Genomic DNA, 27,726 nt, shown 5'->3' on the forward strand with positions numbered 1-27,726 from the left:
TCTTATCATTCTTCAATTGAGGAATATAGAGTCTATCTTCATTTTGAGTTTTCTTCAAAAAATACATTTTTTTCTCTGATGTTCTGGGTTCCAGGATCTGAAACAACAATGCACAAATCCTTAGGGAAGTTCAGGCTCCACTTATTATCCCATCTCTGCACACAGAATTCAGAATAATGGGCTTTACAGATTGAAGTATTCCTTTATCGGCTAATTTCAGGGGAATCTGTAATGTATAGACAAGCACATGGAGAAGCAATGAATGAAACACCAGGAACCAAAGCAACAAAGTCAAGAAGATACATTAAGCCCAGTAATTCTCCACAAACAAAAAAACTACTTTTAGTATTATGTTCTTTGAATTCGTCCTACTCATTCTCTAAGGTGTGTCATAATTGGATAGTAAAATTATTCATTTATCTGAAAAATTATTTCATAAACATTTATCTTGTACAAGGCCTGAGACAAAGAAGTTCTGTAAGTTCTGGTGAGGAGAGCTTCACTCAAACATCAGAACCCTGTGGTCATCACACCTCATGACTGTGCACAGAGTCTCTCCAGGAGACTTAAAGCTGAATTTACACTGTGCTCAAGTTCACAGTCCACACATACACATGGAACACTAGTCTGCATTGAGTCCATATGTTTTTTACACTTTGTTCTTCATAAAGCCATAGATTTAGAGCTCCCATGGTGAAGAATTCTAAATCTCAAAGATGGTGCAAAAGAGACTCACTGGACTATAGATCTAAGAATTAAATGATGAATGAGCATATAGTTTTCTGTCACTTGGCCCCCTCTGTTTGGAAAAACATTTTCAAATAAAACATTGTATATATGAAAAGCTACTGACCTTACAAGTTTGGAAGGAGTAGTTCTGCATTACTTTGACAAGAGCAAGTTTTATGTTCATGAGAGAAAACCTCATGGCGATGCAGTTTCGGGGTCCATTTCCAAAGGGCATGTACACGTAAGGATTGACACTGTCCTTGTTATTCTTACTGAACCTTGTCCGACAATAGATGAGAAGTAAGTAAAATATTAAAACCTAAACAGTTACTTATTTCAGTTGATTCCTTAGACACCCCCAAGAGATGGTGTAAAAGATGATTTCTGAGCTGGTCATTAAAATCCAGCTGTGGCTTTGCTATGAGAATTGTTAAGCTATGGAATTTTTCCACCTTTCTATTCCTTAGCCTATAGAAGTTTTTTCATCTTTCTCCCCCTTAGCCTATAGGATCTTTCAGTCTTTTTGAGATGAGATGAATGCTGTTTCAAAGGAAATCATGGTAAATTAAGACAGTAAAGAAAACAAAACACACATAAAATTTAAGGAGTATCAGAGTGAATACATAAAATGAAATGAGATAGTGGTTATATCAGTTATGGCACATGCTTTAAAATTTGAAAACACACACACACACACACACACACACACACACGTATACACACAGAATAATGTGCCATATATGAGGAGAATTAGTTTTAGCATCGGAATAAACAAAATCCTGGGTGTTGAAGGCTCTTATAAAAATAATGGGGAAATACATGTATAGCCTATGCACATCCGGAAATATATTTTAAATCATCTCTGGATTGCTTATAATAAGTAATAATATTTAAAATATTTAAATACTATATAAATACTTATTGTTTTAGACTGTTTAGGGGAAACTGACAAGAAAAAAGTTTATAAGTTAGTTGAAATTATAGATGGAAAAACCATACATAAGGCTGAGCACAGCACATGCCTATAATCCCAGCGACTTGGGAGACAGCAGGATCCCAAGTTCAAGAACAGCTTCAGCAATTTAGTGAGGCCCTAAACAACTCAGTGAAACCCTGTCTATAATAAAATACAAAATAAGGCTACTGATGTGGCTTAGTGCTCGACCACCCATGAGTTCAATTCCTGGTACCACGCAAAAAAAACCATACATGCAGAGGTTGAATGTATATATTATCAGGTGCAAGCAAAAATAAAATATGATACAATCTAGTTTAGCAAAAATATCTATCTATACATAGAAATATGTTTATGAGAACATGATCATATTATTAATTCATGGTTATTTAAAGAATTTAACAAACTAAAAAGTTTCTTCTCAGAAAAAGAAACATTTTGTGAGGTGAATAAAGAGCCTACAGCTTGGGAGCAAATTTTTACCCCTCCCACATTAGATAGAACATTAATCTCTAGAGTATATAAAGAACTCAAAAGCAAAGCACCAAAAAAACAAATAACTCAATCAATAAATGGGCCAAGAATCTTAACAGACACTTCTCAGAAGATGACATACAATCAATCAACAAATATATGAAAAAATGCTCATCATCTCTAGCAATTAGAGAAATGCAGATTAAAACTATTCTAAGATATAATCTCACTCCAGTCAGAATGGCAGCTATTATGATGACAACAATAAGTGTTGGTAAGGATGTGGGGGGAAAAGTACACTCATACATTGCTGGTGGGACTGTAAATTGGTGCAGCCAATATGGAAAGCAGTATGGAGATTTCTTGGACATCTGGGAATGGAACCACCATTTTACCAAGCTATCCCTCTTTTTGGTTTATACCTAAAAGACTTAAAAACAGCACGCTACATAGATATAGCCACATCAATGTTTATAGCAGCACAATTCACAATAGCTAAACTGTGGAGCAAACCTAGATGCCCTTCAGTAGATGAATGGATTAAAAAACGTTGCATATATTCACAATGGAATTTTACTCAACATTAAAAGAGAATAAAATCATGGCATTTGCAGGTAAATGGATGGTGTTGGAGAAGATAATGCTAAGTTAAGTTAGCCAGTTCCAAAAAAAAACAAATGCTGAATGTTTTCTCTGATATAAGGAGGCTGACTTGTAGTGGGGTAGGGAGGGGAAGCATGGGAAGAATAGATAAACTCTAGATAGAGCAGAGGGGTGGAAGGGAAATGGAGAGGCAGGGGATTAGCAAGGATGATGGAATGTGATGAATATTATTATCCAAAGTACAGGTATGAAGACATTTATTGATGTCAACATACTTTATATACAAATAGAGATATGAGAAATTGTTTTTATATATGTGTACTAAGAATTGTAATGCATTTTGTTGTCATTTATTTTTTAAAAAATCAATTTAAAAATTTTTAAAAGAATTTAGGATAGTGAATGGACATAGCATTTGTTTTGTTCCTTGTCACAAATTCATATCATTTTGCAAGAAAGTGTTATATTTATAACAGGAAAACTGCTTAAAGTACAAAGAAATATATGAAAATAATTACATAGCTACCTATATGTCATCTATGATAAGAAATACAAAAACATGCTTGGACAACCCTAGTCCAGAGAGGTTCCCTTTCCCAGAGGTCCTGTACCTTTCAGGGTGGAACTCCTCAGGCTCTGGCCAGTGCTGTGGGTCTTGATGAGGAACATAGCTTGATATCATCACCACTGTCCCCTTCCTAATGGGCACTCCATTGATTTCAACATCTTTTTTACACATCCTCTCAAGTCTGCTAGCAATTGGGTACAACCTTAGAGTTTCATTCACCACCATGTCCAGGTACTCCATCTGTAACACAATTTCATAGGTAGCAGGTGCCTGAAGAGAAAAAAAAGAGATTTTTGAAAATGTATGTTTAGAACTAACTTTAAACACAATCTACGTAGTTTTATTAAAGTGTTAAGAAGTCCCAGGAATAACACAATAGAGAAGGAGTGTAATGCTTACAATTGACTAAGCACTGTAATAACAATCATGTCCATTTGACAACCATGTCCATGGCCCCTTGAGAAATGCAGAGTAGTTATGTACATAAGAGAACTTTGAAACAATCCCAAATTCAGTGTATAATATCCTCAGCATCATCATGTACTACTTTTTATCATGCAAGGAAAAGTAACTAATAGAATATGACAATTACACTGAGGGAAAATATGTGAAAATCACTGTTACCTTTCTCTAGAAAAGTCATATGCCTATTTCAAGGAAGTAAAAAAGAGGAAATAACCAATTATATATAAATTTTTCTTGAATAATCCTGCTTTGAGTATATATATATATATATATATATATATATATATATACATATATATGTGTGTGTGTGTGTGTGTGTGTGTGTGTGTGTGTGTATGTGTGTGTGTGTATTAAACTTAAAGATAACACTACATCATGGAAAAAATATTGGGAGAATCTGGTAACTTCCATTCCAGTACCACCAAAAGAAGTCCAAGTTTGGATGGCACCATGTCACACAATTTCAGTTCCAGAGAACATTCTAAGAAGGACAGGAAGCCACTCTCAGCCCCACCCTCTGTTGCTGGACCAGTCTCCTGGTTGTTCTTCAGGGATTCACTGTGAGCTCTGAAGAAAAGGCTTTGTGCCCACTTCACTCCAAACGAACCATGCCAGCCCCAGAGACCAGGTGTCTTCATATCCAATAGACTCCCTACTTAGGCAGAGGTGTAAGGACAGAAGGTACAACTTGTGACTAATTCCTGGCGTGTTATTGGAGAGGATATAAGGTAGAAGTAAAGAATTTGTCTCAGGAGCCAGAAAACCTGACTCATCCCATGACTGCTTCTCTTAAATACATGACTAGAGTGTGAAGATGTGTGGAGCAGAGCAGAGTCGACCTGCCCATCAAGCCCAGGCTCACTCAGCAGACAGCCAGGCAGAAGCTCATGCCACAGCTCAGCAGAGCCAATGATCTGGACACTTGAGTGACACATGCTTACACTTCCTGGGTGTAATGATGGTAACTGGTAATGGATACAACTGAAACTACACTCTTTTAAAAATTCCTTGTAGTTTTGGGAATAGCATTTTTTCACAAAATACTGTTTTCTCCTTCATTTGTCTCTTCAAATCCTTTAAAAATAGAGGTGGTGGAAAAAATCAGTGACTATATTTTGGACAAAGCCTCCTATGAAGTGAAAAGGAGGCAGTCTTGTTGAGGCTCAGCCTCCCCTCCTCCCCCTCCAGATAACATCTTCTCACCTTATTGGGCAAAGCCGAATCAATCTTCTGCTGCAGTTTAGTCTGGACATCAGGATGGGTGGCCAGTTCATACAAAATGAAGGAAAGAGCACTGCTAGTGGTCTCATAGCCAGCAAAAATTAAGATAATTGACTGGGCCACAAACTCCAGATCAGACAGGGCTAATGGAAGAGAAAACACAATTTAGGTAAATCCAGCAAATCCCAACATCAGAGTTTAGATGAAGAGAAATCCCATTAAACCCCACAGATCACTATGCAGGACCATGGAAAAGCAATTAAGAGTCATTCGCAGAGTGGTTTTCACTTTCATGTCTCTCTGATAGGGGAGACAAAGGAAAACCTTTTTTATTCCTGTTTTTCTGAGGTCTATAACACTCTTGGACTTGGCTACTAACTGTGCCATTCTCAGCACCACCAAAGATAGGTAATTTCAAGAGATACTATTTCTATCTAAGATACACAGTATGATCAACATGGACTTTTAGATACCTAGGCCCTGAAATAAACATGGTCTCTGTGCAAAACATGCAATTCAAGATTAAAAAAAAGAATACACAAAACAAGTGTTTGAAAGGTCTACAGAGTTCAGATTTATTGATGATGGTTTTCTATGATGTCATGAGAACATTTAATTACCAAATCTTTTATCCCAGTGAGTATGAACCCCATGAAATAGGACTATAAAATAAAGGTTCAGGCCAGGTGCAGTGGCACACACCGGTAATCCCAGCGGGAGGCTGAGGCAAAAGGATCATAAGTTCAAAGCCAACCTCAGCAACAGAGAGGTGCTAAGCAACTCAGTGAGACCCCTGTCTCTAAATAAACTACAAAGTTGAACTGGGGATGAGGCTCAGTAGTTGAGTGCCCTTGAGTTCAATTCCTGGTAACCCTCTCCCCTGCACCAAAAAAAGTCAAGGTTTGGAGCTCGACTTTTTGCATTCGTAGCTACTAGCCACACGTGAATGTTTAAATTTTAAACAGTTTCTCAGTGGCACTAGCCACATGTCAAGTGCTAAGAAGGCACATGTGTTTGGTGGTTATTTTATTGAAGAGTTAAACTAAAGAGTTGAAGAGTTAAACTACTGTTTTCTTCATCACAAAAAGCTGAATAGAATTGGGTAGATACAAACAGGATAGATGGATGAATGGATGGATGGATACATAAGTAGATAGATAGATAGATAGATAGATAGATAGATAGATAGATAGATAGATAGATAGATAGATAGATAGATAGATAATATGTACATGTGAACCTAAAAAAATGTACACTGGGGCTGGGGTTGTGGCTTCGTGGTAGAACACTCACTTAGCACACGTGAGGTACTGGTCCTCAGCACCACATAAAAATAAAATAAAAGTATTGTGTGCATTTATAACTAAAAAATAAAAATATCTTTTAAAAAATATGTATATTGACAGGTTGTAGTAAGTCCAGCCCTCATCTGTAGAATTATTGGTCAACATTCAAGACTTTATTCAGTTGATTGTCACAGTACTGGGTACCATGAATTAGAACTGCAATGGGAGTATTTCTGTATTACAGAAAAAAGCAATAAATTAGAAAAAAAATTCAAGGAGAGAGAAAAATAGTTTATATCACTGGATGTGAGTAGATACAGAAATATTTCTTTCCTCTGTTGCATGTAGAAGTATTTCATGTTAATAATGTTGCCTACTGAGAGTATCTAAAAGCAAAAATCCACAAGATGATCACAAATTTTGATTTCTAAATTCCATTAATTGCGAAAACAGAAACAAAAAACAAAGCTGTCATGAGAAACAGAGCAGAAACCTAGAATATCTTAAATCAGAATGCAAGAAAATACTTAGAAAATAAATAAAAAGGACACAGAATACACTATATGCTACTATAATGTGGTTACATGTCATAGAATGTACAAGACCATGAGCAAACCCTAAGAAAATCTGTGGACTGTGAATGCTAGAAGTGTGTCAATACAGGTTCCTGAACTGTGATAAATATAACTCTCTGGTGGTAAATATGGGGAGTGAAGCAGTGTATTCAAGACTACATGGAAAACCTCTATGTTTTTAGTTCAATATTGCTATGGCCAGAATAAACAGGAAACTACTTTTAAAACAATCATAAAAAAGATGACAAGAATAATAGAGGACTCAGGAGCCTACATGAAAGGGATTCCAGTAGACAAATATAGGAGAATTGAGCATCAAAATAAAAATAGTAAGAAAATAAGTTGAATAAAGATACCATGCTAGTGAAAGAAATACTTGTTTATATCAGCTTCAACATTTGAACATGGCTCTAGGTGTTCTTCCCTAGAAAGTTCCTCAGGCTACCGTATATGATATCCAAGCATGGTCTTTCTGCAACTAGGTAGAAATACTCTTCCTGGAAAATCTTCTGTACATTTCCAGAACAATCTTTCCCTCTGAGTTTCCCCATCAGTAGATGAGATAGCAATCTTGTTTACCTTCATGAGACTCCACATCTTTGGAATTCTGAGAATTTATCATAAGCTGAAGAAAATCCACCTGATGCTAGAAACATAGAGATTTCAAAGATAGCAGGTCATTAAGAGTGCAGAACTTATCTTCCCTTCTGATACTAAAAATTCTTTAAGTACAGAAGTCCAGCTGGAGTTTCCTAAGTCATCAGTAAAGAAAAGCATCCATCTACAAACTTTGAAGAGTAGGATATTTCCCTGAGTGAAAACTGGCTGTGGTGTCCAATAGCTACTGGCCTTTGCTCTCACTACTTGTGAGCTCCTGTGGATTCTGAACACAGCCTCCTGGCCAGAGAGTGGTTGGCTTTGTCTCCCGTTGCATTTGTTTTCTTAGAGAGAAGTCCTGGACTTCAATATTTTGTTTTACTACCTTAATTCTTCACCAAAGATGCCACAGATTAATCTCCTACAATTGTTAGAGCTCATCATCAAATTTTTGGCAAGCTTCTTAAAAAGTCCCACCATGCTTGAAGCTATGAATTTTGTACTGACCCCTGGAGGGCTCATCCTGGCTCCCTGGCCTGCACACATCCTTGTGCTGGGCTTCATACATGAAACAAAATCTTCAGTTAAAGAAACCCTTGCCTGCTCTATGAGGGGCCAGACAGTTCCAGCTACCCTGAGGATGCCTTCTGTAGAGAGTTTGTAAAGTGAGAGTTTTTAAAGGTTTGTAAATGCAATGATTCTTGACTATATAAAATATGATGAAATTAAAGCACCAGGAAAATAATTTTTATGTTGAAATTTTACCTATTAAAGTAAAGGGATATGATGAAACATTTTTCTTCTATTTAAAAAAAAATTATTTCAACTGATATATTAAAACATTAAAATATACATATCAACAGGTACCTGATTACTTTGATATATGTATATGCTGTTTGATGTTTATGTCAGTTCAGACACATTTTAATTGCATTTATCATTTCCTAATGGTGGATGATTTCAAAATCTATTTGGTTCTTCGAAAAAATAAATAAGATCGACAGACCTTTAGCCATGCTAACGAAGAAAAGAAGAGAGAGAACTCAAATTACTAACATAAAAGATGAAAAAGGCAATATCACAACACATGCTACAGAAATACAGAAGACAATTAGAAATTATTTTGAAAACCTATATTCCAATAAAATAAAAAATAATGAAGACATTGATAAATTTCTTAAGTAATATGATTTGCCTAGGCTGAGTCAGGAGAATACACACAATTTGAACAGACCAATATCAGTGGATGAAATTAAAGAAGCAATCGAAAGACTACCAACCAAGAAAAGCCCAGGACCACATGGATATACAGCGGAGTTTTACAAAACCTTTAAAGAAGAATTAATACCAATACTTTTCAAGCTATTTCAGGAAATAGAAAAAGAGGGAGCTCTTCCAAACTCATTCTATGAGGCCAACATGACCCTGATTCCGAAACCAGACAAAGATACCTCAAAGAAAGAAAACTACAGACCAATATCTCTAATGAACCTAGATGCAAAAATCCTCAATAAAATTCTGGCGAATCAGATTCAAAAACATATCAAAAAAATTGTGCACCATGATCAAGTAGGATTCATCCCTGGGATGCAAGGCTGGTTCAATATACGGAAATCAATAAATGTTATTCACCATATTAATAGACTTAAAAATAAGAACCATATGATCATCTCAATAGATGCAGAAAAAGCATTCGACAAAGTACAGCATCCCTTTATGTTCAAAACTCTAGAAAAACTAGGGATAACAGGAACATACCTCAATATTGTAAAAGCAATCTATGCTAAGCCTCAGGCTAGCATCATTCTGAATAAAGAAAAATTGAAGGCATTCCCTCTAAAATCTGGAACAAGACAGGGATGCCCTCTCTTACCACTTCTGTTCAAAATAGTTCTCAAAACACTGGCCAGAGCAATCAGACAGACGAAAGAAATCAAAGGCATAAAAATAGAAAAAGAAGAACTTAAATTATCACTATTTGCGGATGACATGATTCTATACCTAGAAGACCCAAAAGGGTCTACAAAGAAACTACTAGAACTAATAAGTGAATTCAGCAAAGTGGCAGGATATAAAATTAACACTCATAAATCAAAGGCATTTCTGTATATCAGCGACAAAACTTCTGAAACGGAAATGAGGAAAAACACTCCATTCACAATATCCTCAAAAAAAAAATAAAATACTTGGGAATCAACCTAACAAAAAAGGTGAAAGATTTATACAATGAAAACTACAGAACCCTAAAGAGAGAAGTAGAAGAAGATCTTAGAAGATGGAAAAATATACCTTGTTCATGGATAGGCAGAACTACCATTATCAAAATGGCGATATGACCAAAACTTCTCTGTAGGTTTAATGCAATGCCAATCAAAATCCCAATGGCATTTTTTGTAGAAAGAGATAAAGCAATCATGAAATTCATATGGAAAAATAAAAGACCCAGAATAGCAAAAGCAATTCTAAGCAGGAAGTGTGAATCAGAAGGAATAGCAATACTAGATTTCAAACTATATTACAGAGCAATAGTGACAAAAACAGCATGGTACTGGTACCAAAAAAAGCGAATGGACCAATGGTATAGAAGAGAGGACACAGAGACAAATCCACAAAGTTACAACTATCTTATATTTGATAAAGGGGCTAAAAGCATGCAATGGAGGAAGGATAGTATCTTCAAAAAATGGTGTTGGGAAAACTGGAAATCCATATGCAACAAAATGAAACTGAATCCCTTTCTCTCGCCATGCACAAAAGTTAACTCAAAATGGATCAAGGAGCTTGATATCAAATCAGAGACTCTGCATCTGATACAAGAAAAAATTGGCTCTGATCTACATATTGTGGGGTCGGGCTCCACATTTCTTAATAGGACACCCATAGCACAAGAGTTAAAAACAAGAATCAACAAATGGGACTTACTTAAACTAAAAAGTTTTTTCTCAGCAAGAGAGACAATAAGAGAGGTAAATAGGGAGCCTACATCCTGGGAACAAATTTTTCCTCCTCACACTTCAGATAGAGCCCTAATATCCAGAGTATACAAAGAACTAAAAAAATTAGACAATCAATAAAAAATAATCCAATCAACAAATGGGCCAAGGACCTGAACAGACACTTCTCAGAGCAGGATATACAATCAGTCAACAAGTACATGAAAAAATGCTCACCATCTCTAGCAGTCAGTGAAATGGGAATCAAAAGCACCCTAAGATACCATCTCACTCCAGTAAGATTGGCAGCCACTATGAAGTCAAAGAACAACAAGTACTGGCGAGGATGTGGAGAAAAGTGTACACTTGTACATTGCTGGTGGGACTGCAAATTGGTATGGCCAATTTGGAAAGCAGTATGGAGATTCCTGGGAAAGCTGGGAATGGAACCACCATTTGACCCTGCTATTTCCCTTCTGGGACTATTCCCTGAAGACCTTAAAATAGCATGCTACAGGGATACTGCCACATCGATGTTCATAGCAGCACAACTCACAATAGCTAGACTGTGGAAACAACCCAGATGCCCTTCAATAGATGAATTGATAAAAAAATGTGGCATTTATACACCATGGAATATTACGCAGCATTTAAAAATGACAAAATAATGGAATTTGCAGGAAAATGGATGGCACTAGAGCAGATTATGCTTAATGAAGCTAGCCAATCCATAAAAAACAAATACCAAATGTCTTCTTTGATATAATGAGAACAACTATGAACAGAGCCAGGAGGAAGAGCAGGAAGAAAAGATTAACATTAAACAGAGACATGAGATGGGAGGGAATAGGAGAGAAAAGGAAAATTGCATGGAAATGAAGGGAGACCCTCATTGCTATACAAAATTACATATAAGAGGTTGTGAGGGGAATGGGAAAATGAACAAGAAGAGAAATGAATTACAGTAGATGGGGTAGAGAGAGAGCATGTGAGGGAAAAGGAGGGGGGATAGTAAGGGATAAGAAATGTAGCAGAATACAACAATTACTAATAGGGCATTTTGTAAAATTGTGGATGTGTATTCGACATGATTGTGCAATCTGCATTTGGGGTAAAATTGGGAGTTCATAACCCACTTCAATCTAATGTATGAAATACGATATGTCAAGAGTTTTGTAATGTTGTGAACAACCAATAAAAAAAATAAAAAAACAATTAAAAAAATTAATAAGAACAATTTTAACGTAGTGTTGCAATAAACTTGGGAATGCATATCTCTCTTTGACATACTGATTTTATTTCCTGTGGTTATACACCTAGTAGTGACACTGTTAGATCATACGTTGGGTCTGTATTTGATTTCTGAGGGCCCTCCTCATAGTTTTCCATAAAGGCTGTCCTAATTTGCATTCTAGTCAACAATATACAAAGACTCCTTTTTAGAGCTTTTGGGACTTTTTCGATCAGTAATATTTATGCCTTGACAAACTAAATTCCATGTCCATTATATAATTGTAAATGCTTTCTCTCTGATTCATCATATTTTCAGTATTTGGAATATATAATTTTATTTATTTAAGTCTTTTTTATTAGTTCTTTTTAGTTATATGAGAGTAGAGTCCATTTTGACATAATTATAAAAGCATGGAATATATCTTACTCTATTTCAGTTCCCTCTCTAATTCATTCTTGTTTCTCAATTACCAGATGCTAATTTTTTTTCTCCCCAAATGAAACCCTCAACTACTCCCAACCAAGAGTTCTCCATCTACCTTTTAAAAATATACAAAGAAGTATGGAAGTCATACACCCATAGGCAAATAAAACTAGGCTTTGGTCTGAAGCTGCAGTTAATCATGCTCTTCAAGAAGGAGCAGTCAGGATGGACCAACAGAGCATGTTTTCCTCAATCACCACATAAGGAATCCAGAAGGCATTATTAGAAAGAAAATTGGGAAACTCAAAGTATGAACAAATTGATCAATATACACCTAAATAAACACTGGATGAAAGAAGACATATAAAGTGAAATAGATAAAGTATTGAAAGGAAAAAAAAAGAAGGTCCAGATGTTCCAAGGACAATTCTACCAAACATTAAAATAACTAATACCAATTCTTTACCTCTTTACAAACATTCATAGAAATATCTATTATTTTATAAATATAGAATACAGTGAACACTTGGAAAAGATCCTAAAATGCCCATGTTAACCTAATCCTAAGACTTAACACAAAGATAATACAGGAGAACTACAAACTGATATATCTTATAATTATGGACGCAAAATCTCAACAGAATATTAGCAAATAAAATTATTTGTTGTTCTCTCTTTTCTCTCTTCTCTCTCTCTCTCTCTCTCTCTCTCTCTCTCTCTCTCTCTCTCTCTCTCTTCTCCCCTTCCCACTTATCTATATCCTCAAAGTCTCTTTGTCTCTTTTCTCCTGCTACTAGCCAACATCTTTTGATTCCTCTTTTATGCTTCCTAAGATCTAATAACTCTATATCCTCATTTTCTACCTCCTTAACATCTCATCCTAAGTCAGTCCCCAATTCTCTCTTTGTCCACCATTATAAACTGTAGATCTTTTTGCAACCTACTGTTTACATTGTTAATAATAATCAAACTCACCATTTCTGTCCATTGTGACAAAACTGTAAACATCTCAATAGAAGCTATTTGGTTTAATTAAGCCTGCATAATGTTTGCATGGGGATATGTTAATATTGATCTCCTCTTTAAAGGAGAGGTCATGGAATTCTGCAGGCATACTATAAGTCTATTGGTAAAAACTGTAATACCTTAGATCTGCACTGCTAAAGGGAAAGACATGCAAACAATGGGAAAAAACAAGGTAATAAAGTGCCCCAAACAAACCGAGATACATTACTAGAACCAATGGCCAGCATAGCAGAAGAGATGTCCAAAAAGAGTTCAGGATGTATGTAATTAAAATTTTCTGTGAATTAAAGGATGATATAAGAAAGCAAACACAGGCAACAAAAGAACATTTCAATAAAGAGCTACATAGCCAAATACAGGAAGCAAAAGTTTACTTCAATAAGGAGATAGAGATTCTACCAAAAAAGGAAAAGAAATCATTGAAATAAAGAAAACAATAAGGCAAATTAAAAACTCCATAGAAATCATCACCATCAGATTAGATCACTGGAAAGATAGGACCTCCAACAATGAAGACAAAATATATAATCTTGAAAGTAAAGTTGACCACACAGTGAAGATGGTAAGAAACCATGAGTAGAACATTCATGAATTATGAAAAGCCAAATGTAAGAATTATTTGGATAGAGGAAGGCATACAGTTTCAAAACAAAGGAATCAACAATTTATTCAATGAAAAAATATCAGTAACTTTTCCAAACCTGAATAATGAATTGGAAAATCAAATACAAAAGGCTTACAAGACACCAAGTGTACAAAATCACAACAGATTCTACACCATGGCACATAACAATTAAATTGCCTATCATACAGAATAAAGAAAGAAATTTAAAAGCCAAAAGAGAATGGAATCAGATTACATATAGGAGAAAATGAATTAGGATCTCTGCAGATTTCTAAACCCAGACCTTCAAAGCTAGAGGGTCCTGGAATAATATATACCAAACTCTGAAAGAAGATGGATGCCAATCAAGAATTTTATATTCAGCAAAATTAAGCTTTAGATTTCATGATGAAGTGAAAAACTTCCATAATAAACAAAAATTAAAAGAATTTACAACTAGAAAGCTTGGACTACAGAACATCCTTAGGAAAATATTCCATGAAGAAAAAATGAAATACAACAATGAAAATCAGCAAAGGGAGGAAGTACACTAAAGGAAAAGCCAATCAAAGGAGAAACCAAGTCAAATTAAATACCAAAAATAAAGCAAAATGACTGGAAATAAAAACCACACTTCAATAATAACCCTGAATGTTAATGGCCTAAACTCATCAATCAAAAGACATAGCCTGGCAGATTGGATTTTTTTAAAAAACCAACAATATGCTACCTTCAAGAGACTTATCTCATAGGAAAAGAAATCCACAAATTGAAGGTGAAAGGTTGGGAATAAATATACTACTCACATGTACTGTGTAAACAAGCACAAGTTTCTAACCTCATATCAAATAAAGTAGAAATCAAGACAAAGTTAATTATAAGGAATAAAGAAGGACATTTTATACTGCTTAAGAAAACCATTCATCAACAAGAAATAACAATTATAAATACTTATGCCCCAAACAATGAATTATGGGATAACAATAAAAGGCCAAATGTAATGGCCATCTACATTCATCAAACTCTTCTCAAATTCAAGAGTAAAATAGACCACAATACAATAATACCGGGTGACTTTAACACAACACATTCACCACTGGGTAGATCTTTCAAACAAAAGCTAAACAAAGAAACTATAGAATTCAATAATACAATCAATAACTTAGATTTAACAGACATATAGAGAATATTTCATTCATCAATGAGTGAATACACTTTCTTCTCAGCAGCACATGGATCCTTCTCTAAAATAAACCATATATTATGCCACAAAACAATTCTTAGCAAATACAAATAGAGATACTTCCCTGCGTGCCATCAGATTATAATGGAATGAAATTAGAAATTAATGATAAAATGAAAAACAGAAGCTACTCCAACACCTGGAGACTAAATAATATGCTACTGAATAATCAAGGGATAGCAGAAAACTTCAGAGAGGAGATAAAAAAAATTCTTAGAGGTAAATGAGACCACTGATATAACATATTAAAATCTCTGGGATACTATGAAGGTCGTACTAAGAGGAAAGTTCATTGCATGGAGTTCATTTCTTTAAAGAAGAAAAAGTCGATAAATAAAGAATCTAAAATTACATCTCAAAGCCCCCCCAAAAATAACAATCAACACTAAAAGTAGTAGAAGACAGGAAATAATTAAAATCAGAGCTGAAATCAATGAAACTGAAACAAAAGAAACAATTGAAAAAATTGACAAAACATAAAGTTTGTTCTTTGAAAAAATAAATAAAATTCACAAACCCTTAGCCACACTAATAAAAAGAGAGAAAACTTAAATTACTAAAATCTGTGATAAAAAGGAAATATCATGATGGACACATCTGAAATATAGAAGATAATTAAAAACTATTTAAAAAATTTATACTCCAGTTAAATAGAAAATATCAAAGTCATCAACAAATTTCTAGAGTCATGATCTATCCAAACTGAATCAAAGTAATATACACAAGTTAATTAGATCAATTTCAAGCAAGGAAATAGAAGACACCATCAAAAGCCTACATACAACGAAGAGCTCTACCAGTCAGATTCTCACAAGACCTTCAAAGAAGACCAAAAACTAATACTCCTTAAATTATTCCATGAAATAGCAAAAGAGGGAACATTTCCAAACTCATTCAATCACTCTGATTCCAAAACAAGCCAAAGACACATCAACAAGAGAAAATTTCAGACCAATATCTTTAATGAACATAGATGCAAAAAGTCTCAATTAAATTTTGGCAAATCCATACTACCAAAAGTGTTATACAGATTTAATGTAATCCCCATTAAAATCCCAATGACATTCTTCATAGAAAAAAAAAGGCAATCATAAAATTTATTTGGAAAAATAAGAGACCCAGAATAGCTAGCAATCCTTAAAAAGAATGTGAAGCAGGAAGCATCACTATACCAGACCTTAAACTATACTACAGAACTATAGAAACAAAACCAGCATGGTATCTGCACCAAAATAGACTTGCTGACCAATGGTACAGAATAGAAGACACAGAGACAAACCCACATGAATATGCTTATATCATACTAGACAAAGGTGCCAAAAACATTAACTGGGGAAAAAAGCCTCTTCAACAAATGGTTCTGGGAAAACTGAAAATCCATATGTAGCAATGTGAAATTAAGTCCCTACCTCTCATAATGCACAAAACTTAACTCACAGTGAATCAAGGACCTAGTAATTAGGCCAGAGACCCTGCACCTAATAGAAGAAGAAGTAGGCCCAAACTTTTATTATGTCAGATTAGATTCTGACTTCTTTAACAAGACTCCTAAAGTGCAAGAAATAAAATCAATAAACAATAAATGGTATGGATTCAAACTGAAAAGCTTCTTATCAAAAAAAGAAACAATCAATAAGCTGAAGAGAGAGCCTAAAAACGGGAGCAAATTTTGACAACATGCACATCATATAGAGCACTAATCTCCAGGATATATAGAGAACTCAAAAAACCTAACACAAAAAAACAGCAAATAACATCTATCAAATAATGGGCTAAGAAATTGAACAGACATTTCTCAGAAGAAGAAACACAAGTGATCAACAAATGTATAAAAATAGTGTTCAATATCTCTAGTAATTAGAGAAATGCAAATCAAAACTACTCTAAGATTTTATCTCACTCCAGTCAGAATGGCAGTTATGAAGAATAGAAGCAGAAATATATGTTGGTGTGAATGTGAGGGGAAAGGCATTTACATTGCTAGTGGGACTGCAAATTGGTGCAACCACTTTGGAAAGCAGTATAGAGCTTCCTCAGAGAAGTTGGAGTGGAACCACAATTTGACCCAGCTATCCCACTTCTTGGTTTATACCCGAAGGATTAATAATCAGCATACTACAGTGATGCAGCCACATTAATGTTTATATCATCTCAATTCACAATAGCTAAACTGTAGAACCAACCTAGATGCCCATCAACAGATGAATGGATAAGGAAAGTGTGGTACATATACACAATGGAATATTATTCAGCATTAAAAGAGAATAAAATCGTGGAATTTTTACAAAAATGAATACAGTTTGAGAATATCATGCTAAGTGAAGTAAGCCAATCCCAAAACACAAAAAGTCAAATGTTTTCTCTCATAAGTGAATGCTGATCCATAATAAGTGTGGGGGGGTCATCCGAGGAATGGAGAAACTTTGGATAGGGCAAGGGAAATGGAGGGGCGATGGGTGTAGGAGTGATGGTGGAATGAGATGGACATCATTACCCTAGGAACATGTATGATGACACAAATGGTGTGAATCTACTTCATGTACAAGTACAAAAAGTGAAACGTTGTGCTCCATTTGTGTTTTATGTAGTGGAATGCATTCTACTGTCATGTATAATTCATTAGAACAAATAAATAAATAATTTTTTTAAAAAGGAAATGAAGTACTCACACATGCTTCAGGATGGAAGAATTTGAAAATACAATAATAAATAAAAGAAGTCAGACATGCAAAGCCAAATATTGTAGGATTTGTTAATAGAAAATTCACAGTATCAGCAAATCTATAGTAAGAAAATAAGTCCATGGTTGCTTAGGCTTCGGGAAGACAGAGTTTATAATGAAATGGTAGTCTGGTTCTGAGTTTAAAAATGGTCACTAGTGATGGTTGAGTATATCTTCGTACTGAAAAATTTAATTGTATAATTAAGTGGGGTAATTAAAAGATTGCTAATTATGTATCAATAATGATCTTATTTAAATAGAGAGAGGGAACGAATAACATGGTAGTCCACATGTTTATTGAGAGAAGCAAAGGGTCAAAAAAATGAAATTTTAACAGCTTCTTGACTTTCTCCACAAAGGAATCTTGTGGGTTGTTGAGAGAATCAATGTTCACTCCAAATGATGTCGCTGTGATCACATCCATACTATAGGCTCCAAAGATGCTGAATAGAGAAAGACATGGAAAGTTAAAACCAGTGCCTCTTCCCAATCTTTCCACTACACATGCAGCAAAAAGTAGGAGTAAGTTCACATACCCAGGCAACACAAGCAGTGAGCCACACACTCACAGTTATCTGCTGGACTATCAGATGACCCCATGATCCCTTCACACTTACTATGAGGCCTTTATGAGTTGCAAATGAGTACTGCCCTTGTTCCAGGAGTGATGGGGACTGTGAGGTGAGTTAGACTCACTTCTGAACTCAAGAAGCTTACCCAAACAGGGATAAGATCCATAATCAGACATACTACAGTAGCACAAATAGAATGTGAATGATGATAGTTGTGCACAAACTGAGCTTCAGCAGGACAAGGGTGGAATAACTGAGTCTTCCTAGAGGGCTCAAAAAAGGTGACCTTGACCTTGACAGTATTTTGTCTTCTAGTATATCCAAAGTCACAAATAGCAGCCAAACAAACCTTGGTGGATACAGGAGAGATCCTTTCTCCCCAGCTTCCCTGTCTCCACCTGGGAGAAGCTCCTTCTTGCATGAACAGTTGGAGTTGTGACTCCAAACTTTTTTTTGTCTCCTCATTGCACTAGCTCAACTTTTGGAATTCAGCAGGCCGTTGGATGGGGCTCCTGGTGGAGCTTGGAATGCCAGAGCTGCCCTGCTACTTACTCTTTCAAGTTGATAAACTTGCCCTTCTCTGATTCCAGTCTCATGTTTTTCACCAACACATCTCTATACTGGTTAATGATGGGGAATATCTATGCACAAAACACAAGATCACCCATAGTTAAGTGAGGAGACTCAGTCCCCAACGCTATGGCTTTCCCAGAATGAAGAAATGTGAGACATTTATAATGATTCTCATTATATCTCTTCTAAAATATAAAGACAAAAGAACATTTTTAGGAAGTTCAAATTCAGAGGACTATCCCTTTGAAAGGGACTACTATCTCTCTTACTTTATACCCATACCCAGATTAATCCTTTAAGTTTCCAATGAAAAACCTTCCTATTTTATTACCTCTTTGAGTTTTCCACTAGTGAAGGTTGGAGACAGCAGTGTGCTTATTCTCTTCCACTGTTTGTACCCAGACATGGTGATGGCTTTTTTCATAAATCCCACTGGACCAAAACTCTGGAGTCAAAGGAAAAAATATTTTGTCTACATAAATGTGGAGGTCTCCACAGTATCAAAAGTTTGTTAAACAAGCTTTATTTAAAAAATGTTTAGTGTGTGATAGTAGAAAAAGAACACCTGGACTTAAGCCTAATGATGTGCAAGATTGACATCAAACCTACTAAAACCAGCGGGGAATGTGATAGTAGGAGCAAATGTGACTCCATTTTGTTTTATGACTTCATCCTGTAAAACAACCATGCCAAGTAGAAGAGTCATGACTGGGACAAGATGTTCTTTTCCTTTTGCTATAGAAACCTTTAAGAACACAGAACTACCTAATGGGGTATTGTTTCTGTAACTAGAGTAACTGGGCTCTATTTCTGTAACAGGGGTGACTGGGCTATCTCTGATTGGTTAGGCTTAACTCTGCTTGACTGCACTGTCCCACTTCTGTTTCCTGACTTGCTTGCACTGACTAGACGCCCTAAACAGGCTTATAAGGAGTGCCCTTGCAATTGTTTGGGGCTGATCAGGGGAACAGTTTTATGTTCTTATCAGCTGCCACCAGTGTGACTGAATAAAGGCTTGATTTGATTATATATGAGTGGTCTGGAAGTCAGTTTGTGAAACCCTGAAACGAAGCTTTAACTATAACATCGACTGCCTACTATGTCAGACATTCAATAATAGCTATTCCAAATGCCTAACCACCTAAGAGTTTGGAAGAGACACCCAGGTACCTCACATCATTTTTGGACTTTATATTCCAACCCTTGTTTAGATGTAAAATTTTCATTGGTTGAAAGATTTTTCCAGAGGAATAGACAGGAAGAAGACCTAAGAAGACCTAGTACAACCCCCAGGGCTATTGCAGAGGAGAAATGGGTTGGTGACAGATACCAGATGTTCTTGGTCAACTATATGTTACCTAAGATCAGTTCAGTCTTTACATGCATTTACAACATAAGCATCTTGATAAAGGGGTGCTTAGATATGATAATTTTAAAAATAATAATATTTGAAACTTATAGGATTTTGTCTACATAAAACTCCCAGCTAATGTCAGAGAAAAGAACAACAAATAAATAAAAGACATACAGAAAAAAAACACAAGTTATTAATGGAATTTCTTCCAATGTTTTCTACAATAGCAGACGGGGAAAGAAAGATAATTCTATTTTTCACCTGGGTGCTAGCCCACCAAAGCAAAACCCCTGCAATTTAGTTCCAGCATATATAATATATTTTTGTACTAAAATGTATGCTTCCAGCCAGGCCCAGTGGTCATGCCTGTAATCCCAGCAGCTCGGGAATCTGGGACAGGATGATCACAAGTTCAAATCCAGCCTCAGCACGATGAGGTGCTAAGCAATTAAGTGAGCCACTGTCTCAAAATAAAGTGCAATATAGGACCAGGGATGTGGCTCAGTGGTTGAGTGCCCCTGAGTTCAATCTTCAGTCCCACCCCACCCAAAATAAATATATGCTTCCAACACTCACTCACTGTAAAAATTTAGAAGATTAGAAACAGAGGGAAGATTCTTCAACTTGACAAAGAGATTCTACAAAAAATCCATTTTCAGCTAACCATACACTTACTGGTGGTAAACTGAATGCTTTCTCCCAAGCATCAGGAATAATTCTACAATGTATTCTCAGTCACATACAGAAAGACAAGTAAAAATATTCATCTGAGTGTAGATTAGTGATTTGAATATGTTGGGAAGTAAATAGAGGCTAGATTTGGGCAGTGTGGAATATATGTATTATTAAACATAGCAGCAAATCATATTATCATCCACAATTATCATACACCAATCAAAGATTTTAAAAACTTTTTTGTGATGCTGAGAATTGAACTCCAGACTTTGTGTCTTTGAGGCAATCACTCTACCAACTGAGCTAAACCCAGCCCCCAAAGTTTTTAAAAAGTGAAGATAGAGATTGTATGGGAATCCACACACACACATCAGCCTCATCTAAAATTGGGGTAAACTTTGGAAGATTAAAGTCTATATTCTTCTAAAGAAATGTTCACTCTCATAGCTCTTATACAATCTCACACTGGAATTCCCAGCTAATGTCAGAGGAAAAGAAAAACAAACAAATAAAAAGCATACAGATACGATTTTCCCTATTTGTAGGTGCAAACGTTGAACAATGTGGTCAACACACAAGAAACCAGGCACATTTCTAAGGTTAATGAAGAATTGGTGAAAACACATTAAAAAACACAATCTAAAACTGTAAAAATATAGGCATGTGATACATTTGCACAGAGCTGCACACTCATACATATAGGCACAAAAAACAGGAAAAATAAAAATAAAAACCTAGATTGTATCAATTTTCTGTTACTATAGAAATAGGAACTTAATAAATTTATAGTCATGTAAAAAATTATCATTGGGTAAAACAGAATAAATTATACATGCAACTGCCTGATAATTTTTTGGCAAGGAATTACATCTGAACCTATAAATATCTCAGGATAAAAATTCAGTTAATAAATAAATAAATGTTACTTTGAATTAGTCAAAGGGGAACAAATGGAAGGGTGAGGGGATGAGAATAGGAAATACTGTAGAATGAATCACACACAACTTTCCTATCTTCGTATATGAATACACAACTAGAGAAACTCCACATTATGTCCAAACACAGGCTTGGGAAGTTGTACATCATGTATGTATAATATGTCAAAAGACATTCTAGTGTCATGTATAACTGAAAAGAATACATTAAAACTTAAATATAACTAATTAAATGTGAAAATGTTGAAAAGTAAATGCTTACCCACCGGTTCCTGAAGACAGAATAAAATTCTTTGATGAGCACTGTTTTGATAGTGCTTGGCTCCATAATAAACAAAACAGGCTGTCGACCATCATATATGCTGTGTTAGAAAAATAGGGCTTATTAAATCTAACAGGCCAGATTCTGCAGCAGAAATCCATACTTCCATCCTGATGTTACCTATTCTACCTGCCTAGTCCTACAATACATAGCAACATAAAGTTTTAGTTGGGGATTCTGACCTCAGAAGACACTGCAGTCTTCGTAGCATAAAGGTTAATGTAGATAAAGTAGGTAGAAAGAGACAAAATACACCACCTAAGAGATCATAATTAGAAATAGCATTGGAACACTTGTTAAATCTAGATAGTAAATACAATAGTATTGCCTATACTACTTTCCATAACTTATTTATTTATTATTTATTGTAATTATTGGTGGACAGAATGCCTTTATTTGTTTATTTTCATATGGTGCTAAGGATCAAACCCAGTGCCTCACACTTGCTAGGCAAGTGCTCTGCCACTGAGCTACAGCCTCAGCCCATAGTCTCCATAGCATTTTACATAGCCAAATATAGGTTTGTGAAAAAAATTGAAGGCAGACAATTCAATAACTTCTCACAATTACTAATTTTTTCAAGTGGTAGCTAAAATGGGGGATTTGGAGACCCAGTGGGGCATGTTGTATCCTTGGATCACATGTTGTGTCCTTGGGCCATGTCAACTGAGCAGAACACTCTGGCTAGGCCTGTGGCTTTCTGGGGATTGATGAGAGAAAATAAAGAAGAAGAGTCAATGTCTTCTACCACTATTTTCAGTGGAGAGCAAAATTATTATACCTCTTCTTTGGCTCCCACCAATCCTCCACCAGCTCTAAAAGAAAATAGTTGCTATACTTAGCTGAGGAACCCTCCAATATATACCCTATCAATTCACCAGGAAACTCCCTAGTGGAACTATATCCTATGTCTGGTCTCAACATCAAATGGATAAACAAGAGAAAGAAATGCTTCATTGAAAAGTCAACACTGAAAACTTAAAAATGGCATATGAGCAAAAAAAATGATGACAATAAAAAAAAGAAAGAAAGTTAAGGAAATGAAAAAATCTGAGCAGAAATGGTTTCCCATCTGCTTCCCAGTACCTCCCAGCCTTTTGTTCAAAAGCATACATTAAATCTAAAATTTAAATAAGAGAATATGTCTTTAAATTAAAAGGAAATCAATGGAGGAAATAGATTATGCCATAAATTTATAAGCCAATGATTTTAAAAAACAATTCTTAAATAATACATTTTCTGCATTAAGACATGACAAAATCATAGAATTTGGAGGGAAATGGATGGCATTAGAGCAGATTATGCTAAGCGAAGCTAGCCAAGCCCTGAAAAACAAATGCCAAATGTCTTCTTTTATATAAGGAGAGTAATTAAGAATAGACTAGGGAAGAAGAGCACGAGAAGAAGACCATCATTAAACAGGGTTGAGAGGTGGGAGGGAAAGGGAGAGAGAAGGGAAATTGCATGGAAATGGAACAAGACCCTCAGGGTTATACAAAATTACATACAAGAGGAAGTGAGGGGAAAGGGAAAAATAATACAAGGGGGAGAAATGAATTACAGTAGTGGGGGTAGAGAGAGAAGAGGGGAGGGGAGGGGAGGGGAGGGGGGATAGTAGAGGATAGGAAAGGCAGCAGAATACAACAGACACTAGGATGGCAATATGTAAATCAATGGAAGTGTAACTGATGTGATTCTGCAAGCTGTATACGGGGTAAAATGGGAGTTCATAATCCACTTGAATCAAAATGTGAAATATGATATATCAAGAACTATGTAATGGAGGGGTAAGACAAGATAATACAAATGGAAGAAATGATTTACAGTAGAAGGGGTAGAGAGAGAAAAGGGGAGGGGAGGGGAAGGGAGGGGGATAGTATAGAATAGGACTGACAGTAGAATACATCAGACACTAGAAAGGCAATATGTCAATCAATGGAAGGGTAACTGATGTGATACAGCAATCTGTATACGTTTAAATTCGGGAGTTCATAACCCGCTTGAATCAAACTGTGAAATATGATGTATTAAGAACTGTGTAAGGTTTTGAACGACCAACAATAAAAAAAATAAAAAATAAAGGGGACCAAAAGAAAAAAAAATGTGGAAGATAGGAATAGCCAGGCATTGGACACAAAGTAAGGCTGGAGACTCTGGGTCATCAAAAGCAGAAAAAAAGCCAAAACATGCAACATTCGCAACCTAAGTCAGACTGTAGACACGGACTCCTGGTGAGATGCAGAACCTTTGGCAGGACAAGCCTCCAAGGACTTTGCAGCACAGAGGGTTGCATCGAAAAGCTTGGGGCTGAGGTTGTCCTCATGCTTTGGGACGCCACATCATAACAAGTCTACCAAAGAGAAATTTCCAGAATACTCACCCCCATGTTTTTACATACTTTTTATAACATTCTGTGTCAAAATTAGAAAAACTCTAGGAAGAAGAACAAAATGAAATTACATTATTATTGAAAATGTACTGACATTGCATCAGATGACCCAAATCCCATAAAATCAGGCTTCTTGTTTCTAACAGGTGGTTAGAGAGAAGCTCTTATTCAGAGGCTTCTGAGGAGAAAAGAGAAAATATGCAATGTTTGAAATAAAATATGTAAAGTCACTTGAATTTTCTCTATTATACATAATCAACCAATTCCCCTATTCTATGAATACAACATGCTTCTCTTCTGCAATATTTCTTCTTCTATTATGTTGTCTCATAAATACTGGGACCTTCTGAATTATCGCCTCCATGGGCACATGAGGAAAAGCAAGGTGAGGAAAGTGAGTGTTTCCCAGGGCCAAGCATGAATTTTTATCTCCTCATTGAGGATCATTTTAATTTATCTCAGGTTTTAACTAGAATTCTAGTAGAATTAGGGACTTAAGGACACCAGCAACCTCTTCTTGCCTAAGAGATTTATGTTATCACAATCCTGTTGTTGAGTAAGTAAGTAACATAGTGAGCAAATAAAAAGCGGACTTGCCTTCCTATGTTGTAGCTCAACTTGGAAAAGGGAAGTTGCTACCTCTCTGCCCATAGGACACATATAGTTAGACACTGGCTCTGAGTTTTCATCATAGAAACTAAGCAATTAATCTTCCTCATGCTGTTTTATTTGTAATATTTTAACTGTACAAATAAAGCATCTCAGAGGTTTGAGTGTGTCTTCATATAATCTGCACTGAGAAAAATAAAAATCTTCTGATAATGCTCACAGTTTGCTGAACATAAAGTCCACAGCTTACAATGTGGATATGCCAGAGTCCTGAGCTCATCAACACAAGGGAACCTGAGGCCAGGAGGAGTTGTAAACAGAGCCCCAGGGTAAGCCTCACTGTGCTTTGGATGGGGCTCTCACACAGTTTCTGAAGCTTAGAAATTTTGAAATTTTTCTTATGGAGCTGAATTTCTACTTATGTAATTAAGCAGATGTTTGCAACCATAAGAGGCAAAACAGGGAGCTCAAATGATACTCACCTGGTGATAATTAAGAACAGTTCCCCAAAAAGTCAGAGGTGTTGGCCCAGAAATTCCCAGCTTCTTAAAATATTCATGTGAATAGGTCCCATATCTATAAAGTGGAAGAGAAATCCAGATCAAGGGATTGTGACTGTGTGTATATAGTGGCTCAAGAGTCACTGATCAAGAATGGGAGCCATGAAGCCAGGCAGGTAACATGTAGTCCATGAATAACAACAAAACTCCAATGGCCCTAATCACATCTGCTCATCATCTCCTCTCTCACATTCCCTGAGAGACTCCAAAAGTCACAATACTTAGCTCAGAGAAGCTACTTCCATCATTAGGCTCCCAATGCTACAGTGAATATCTGATATAAGTTCCCAAACATGAACTTAAAAATTCCTGAGCAATTCAGCCTAAATTTCTTCTAGGTCATTTCACTCACTGGTGTCAGTTCAGGAAGATGACTTGATACCATTACGTTGGCCTCTCTAGTGGCCTCCAGTGGGGGTTGTACCCACTCTGGGCCTTCTTCCCTCAGCAGAGAGGAATATTCTCCCACTTTTTCATAACTCCTATCTGGATGTCTTTTATTGCATCCCTCGTCCATGTTCTCTTTAACTCATCTGCTGTAAGAGATTAAGAACACTGGCATATGGGGAAACTGTTGAATAAGAATAACTATCTGGAAAGGTATATTTAAAGACATGTGCAATCTACATCATGGATGTATGTATTAGATTAATATTCCTTCAATTGTTCAAAAAAGATGGGTCATTTTTAAACAGATTGGTTTTCACAAATACAGAATCCTAGGTTCCTATTTTGACCTTTAGATGGAACGTGAGGAACATACCTCAAAAAATTGCACTATTGAACAGAATAAAATTAAAACATTTCTATTAATTTTAAAATGCCACTGGAGGGAAAATAGACACAACAAACGCCTGAATACCACCCTTTACTTCAATTGTTACAACTAGGTTTATATTTTCTATTTTCACATCATTATGAATGCCAGCTCTCATAAAAGTGGATTTAAGGTAGAAGTCAAAGGTCTCTTTGGGGCAATGTCTTCTACCCTCAGTCAGAAATAACTGCTCTTTTTACCTGATCCATGAAACCAGGAATCCCATTATTTCTAAAATATTTGTTTTAGTTGTTGGCAGACACAATACCTTTATTTTATTTATTTATTTTTATGTGGTGCTGAAGATCAAACCCAGTGCCTCACACATGCCAGATGAGCTCTCTCCCACTGAGCCACATACACAGCCCAGGAATTCCACTACTTAAAGGAATTCTTCTACTAGATTATTTTATTCATGCTCCTGTAATGGAATATCATGGGAAAATGTTTAAAATACAAAATTGGCTTGTTAACTTCTGTCTCTTGAAGCTGTCATTAGATTTCAAATCAAGAAAGAGACAAATCTCGACACTGATGATAACTTAAAGAATAAAAGCTCAAAATTTCTCCCAAGTCTTTGCTCAATAGTTTCATCATTCAGCAGTAGTTGCATATTTCAGGGCGAAGGTAATGAGTTTTTGGAGGGAGGACTGTTCCTCTGAAAGGGAAGAGAACAGATGGAAGAACTGAGTTTGAGCCTGTGGTAGCACCTGGTGTGCACTTGGTGCATTTTACAAATGGTGCTGGGACATGGGAGGAGAAGTAGGAACCACCTGTTCCACAGGATACAAGCCTTCTACACATCTCTTGTACTGCACATAGAACACAAAAGATAGACAATGACACAGAAACTTGTGAAGACTCCTCTTTACCCCCAGAATTCTGAAAGTTTGCAGAGGGTGCATGACTTTTCAGAAGGTGTCCAATTGTTTGTAATCTGCCTCTACAGAACTCCGGCTGATTAATCTAGGTACAAATTGAGACTCAATCAGAAGTTCATCCTCCAAATCAAATCCTATCACTAAAACTTCTACCCACAGAAATGGGAAGTTTCAAAAGGAGAGGAACTCGGACAGTTACTCACAGGTAGAGGAGCACCAGGCTGATTCCCAGGAGAACCCATGATTCCATGGAAAAGTTTGGGATCAGTTCCATCACTACTTTCCTTCCAAAACTTTCTCCTCTGAGTTTGACTTCCAGCTATGTGAGCTATATTTTCACTGGCGAAGGTGCCAAGCTTGTCTTCTGTGAGCAGCTGTGAG

The 27,726-nt window shown here is 36.0% G+C and overlaps 1 protein-coding gene across 1 annotated transcript; it reads right to left on the reverse strand.

The window, feature by feature from the left end:
- Positions 1-16: 16 nt before the first annotated feature.
- LOC144367643 (cytochrome P450 3A21-like) lies at positions 17-27,619 on the reverse strand. The gene is made up of 11 exons (XM_078024757.1): positions 27,549-27,619; positions 25,570-25,663; positions 24,470-24,522; positions 22,030-22,129; positions 19,135-19,248; positions 18,783-18,871; positions 17,956-18,101; positions 4,998-5,161; positions 3,373-3,599; positions 854-1,007; positions 17-226 (listed from the first exon to the last, which is right to left on the reverse strand). The coding sequence occupies exons 1-11, from the start codon at positions 27,617-27,619 to the stop codon at positions 131-133; spliced, it is 1,308 nt and encodes a 435-aa protein (XP_077880883.1). The 3' UTR covers positions 17-130.
- Between the last annotated feature and the right edge of the window lie 107 nt (positions 27,620-27,726).

The sequence above is a fragment of the Ictidomys tridecemlineatus genome, chromosome 10 (assembly GCF_052094955.1).
Source record: "Ictidomys tridecemlineatus isolate mIctTri1 chromosome 10, mIctTri1.hap1, whole genome shotgun sequence".
Taxonomy (NCBI): domain Eukaryota; kingdom Metazoa; phylum Chordata; class Mammalia; order Rodentia; family Sciuridae; genus Ictidomys; species Ictidomys tridecemlineatus.

What these genes read in the sequence shown, in the direction of transcription:
- LOC144367643 (XM_078024757.1), bottom strand. Translation starts at nt 27,619, where the DNA reads ATGGAACTGATCCCAAACTTTTCCATGGAATCATGGGTTCTCCTGGGA. An exon ending in CTAGTGGAAAACTCAAAGAG is followed by an intron (nt 18,872 to 19,134) that starts GTAATAAAATAG and finishes TTTTGTGCATAG; the next exon opens with ATATTCCCCATCATTAACCA. An exon ending in GAGGAGTTCCACCCTGAAAG is followed by an intron (nt 1,008 to 3,372) that starts GTACAGGACCTC and finishes TTGTCGGACAAG; the next exon opens with GTTCAGTAAGAATAACAAGG.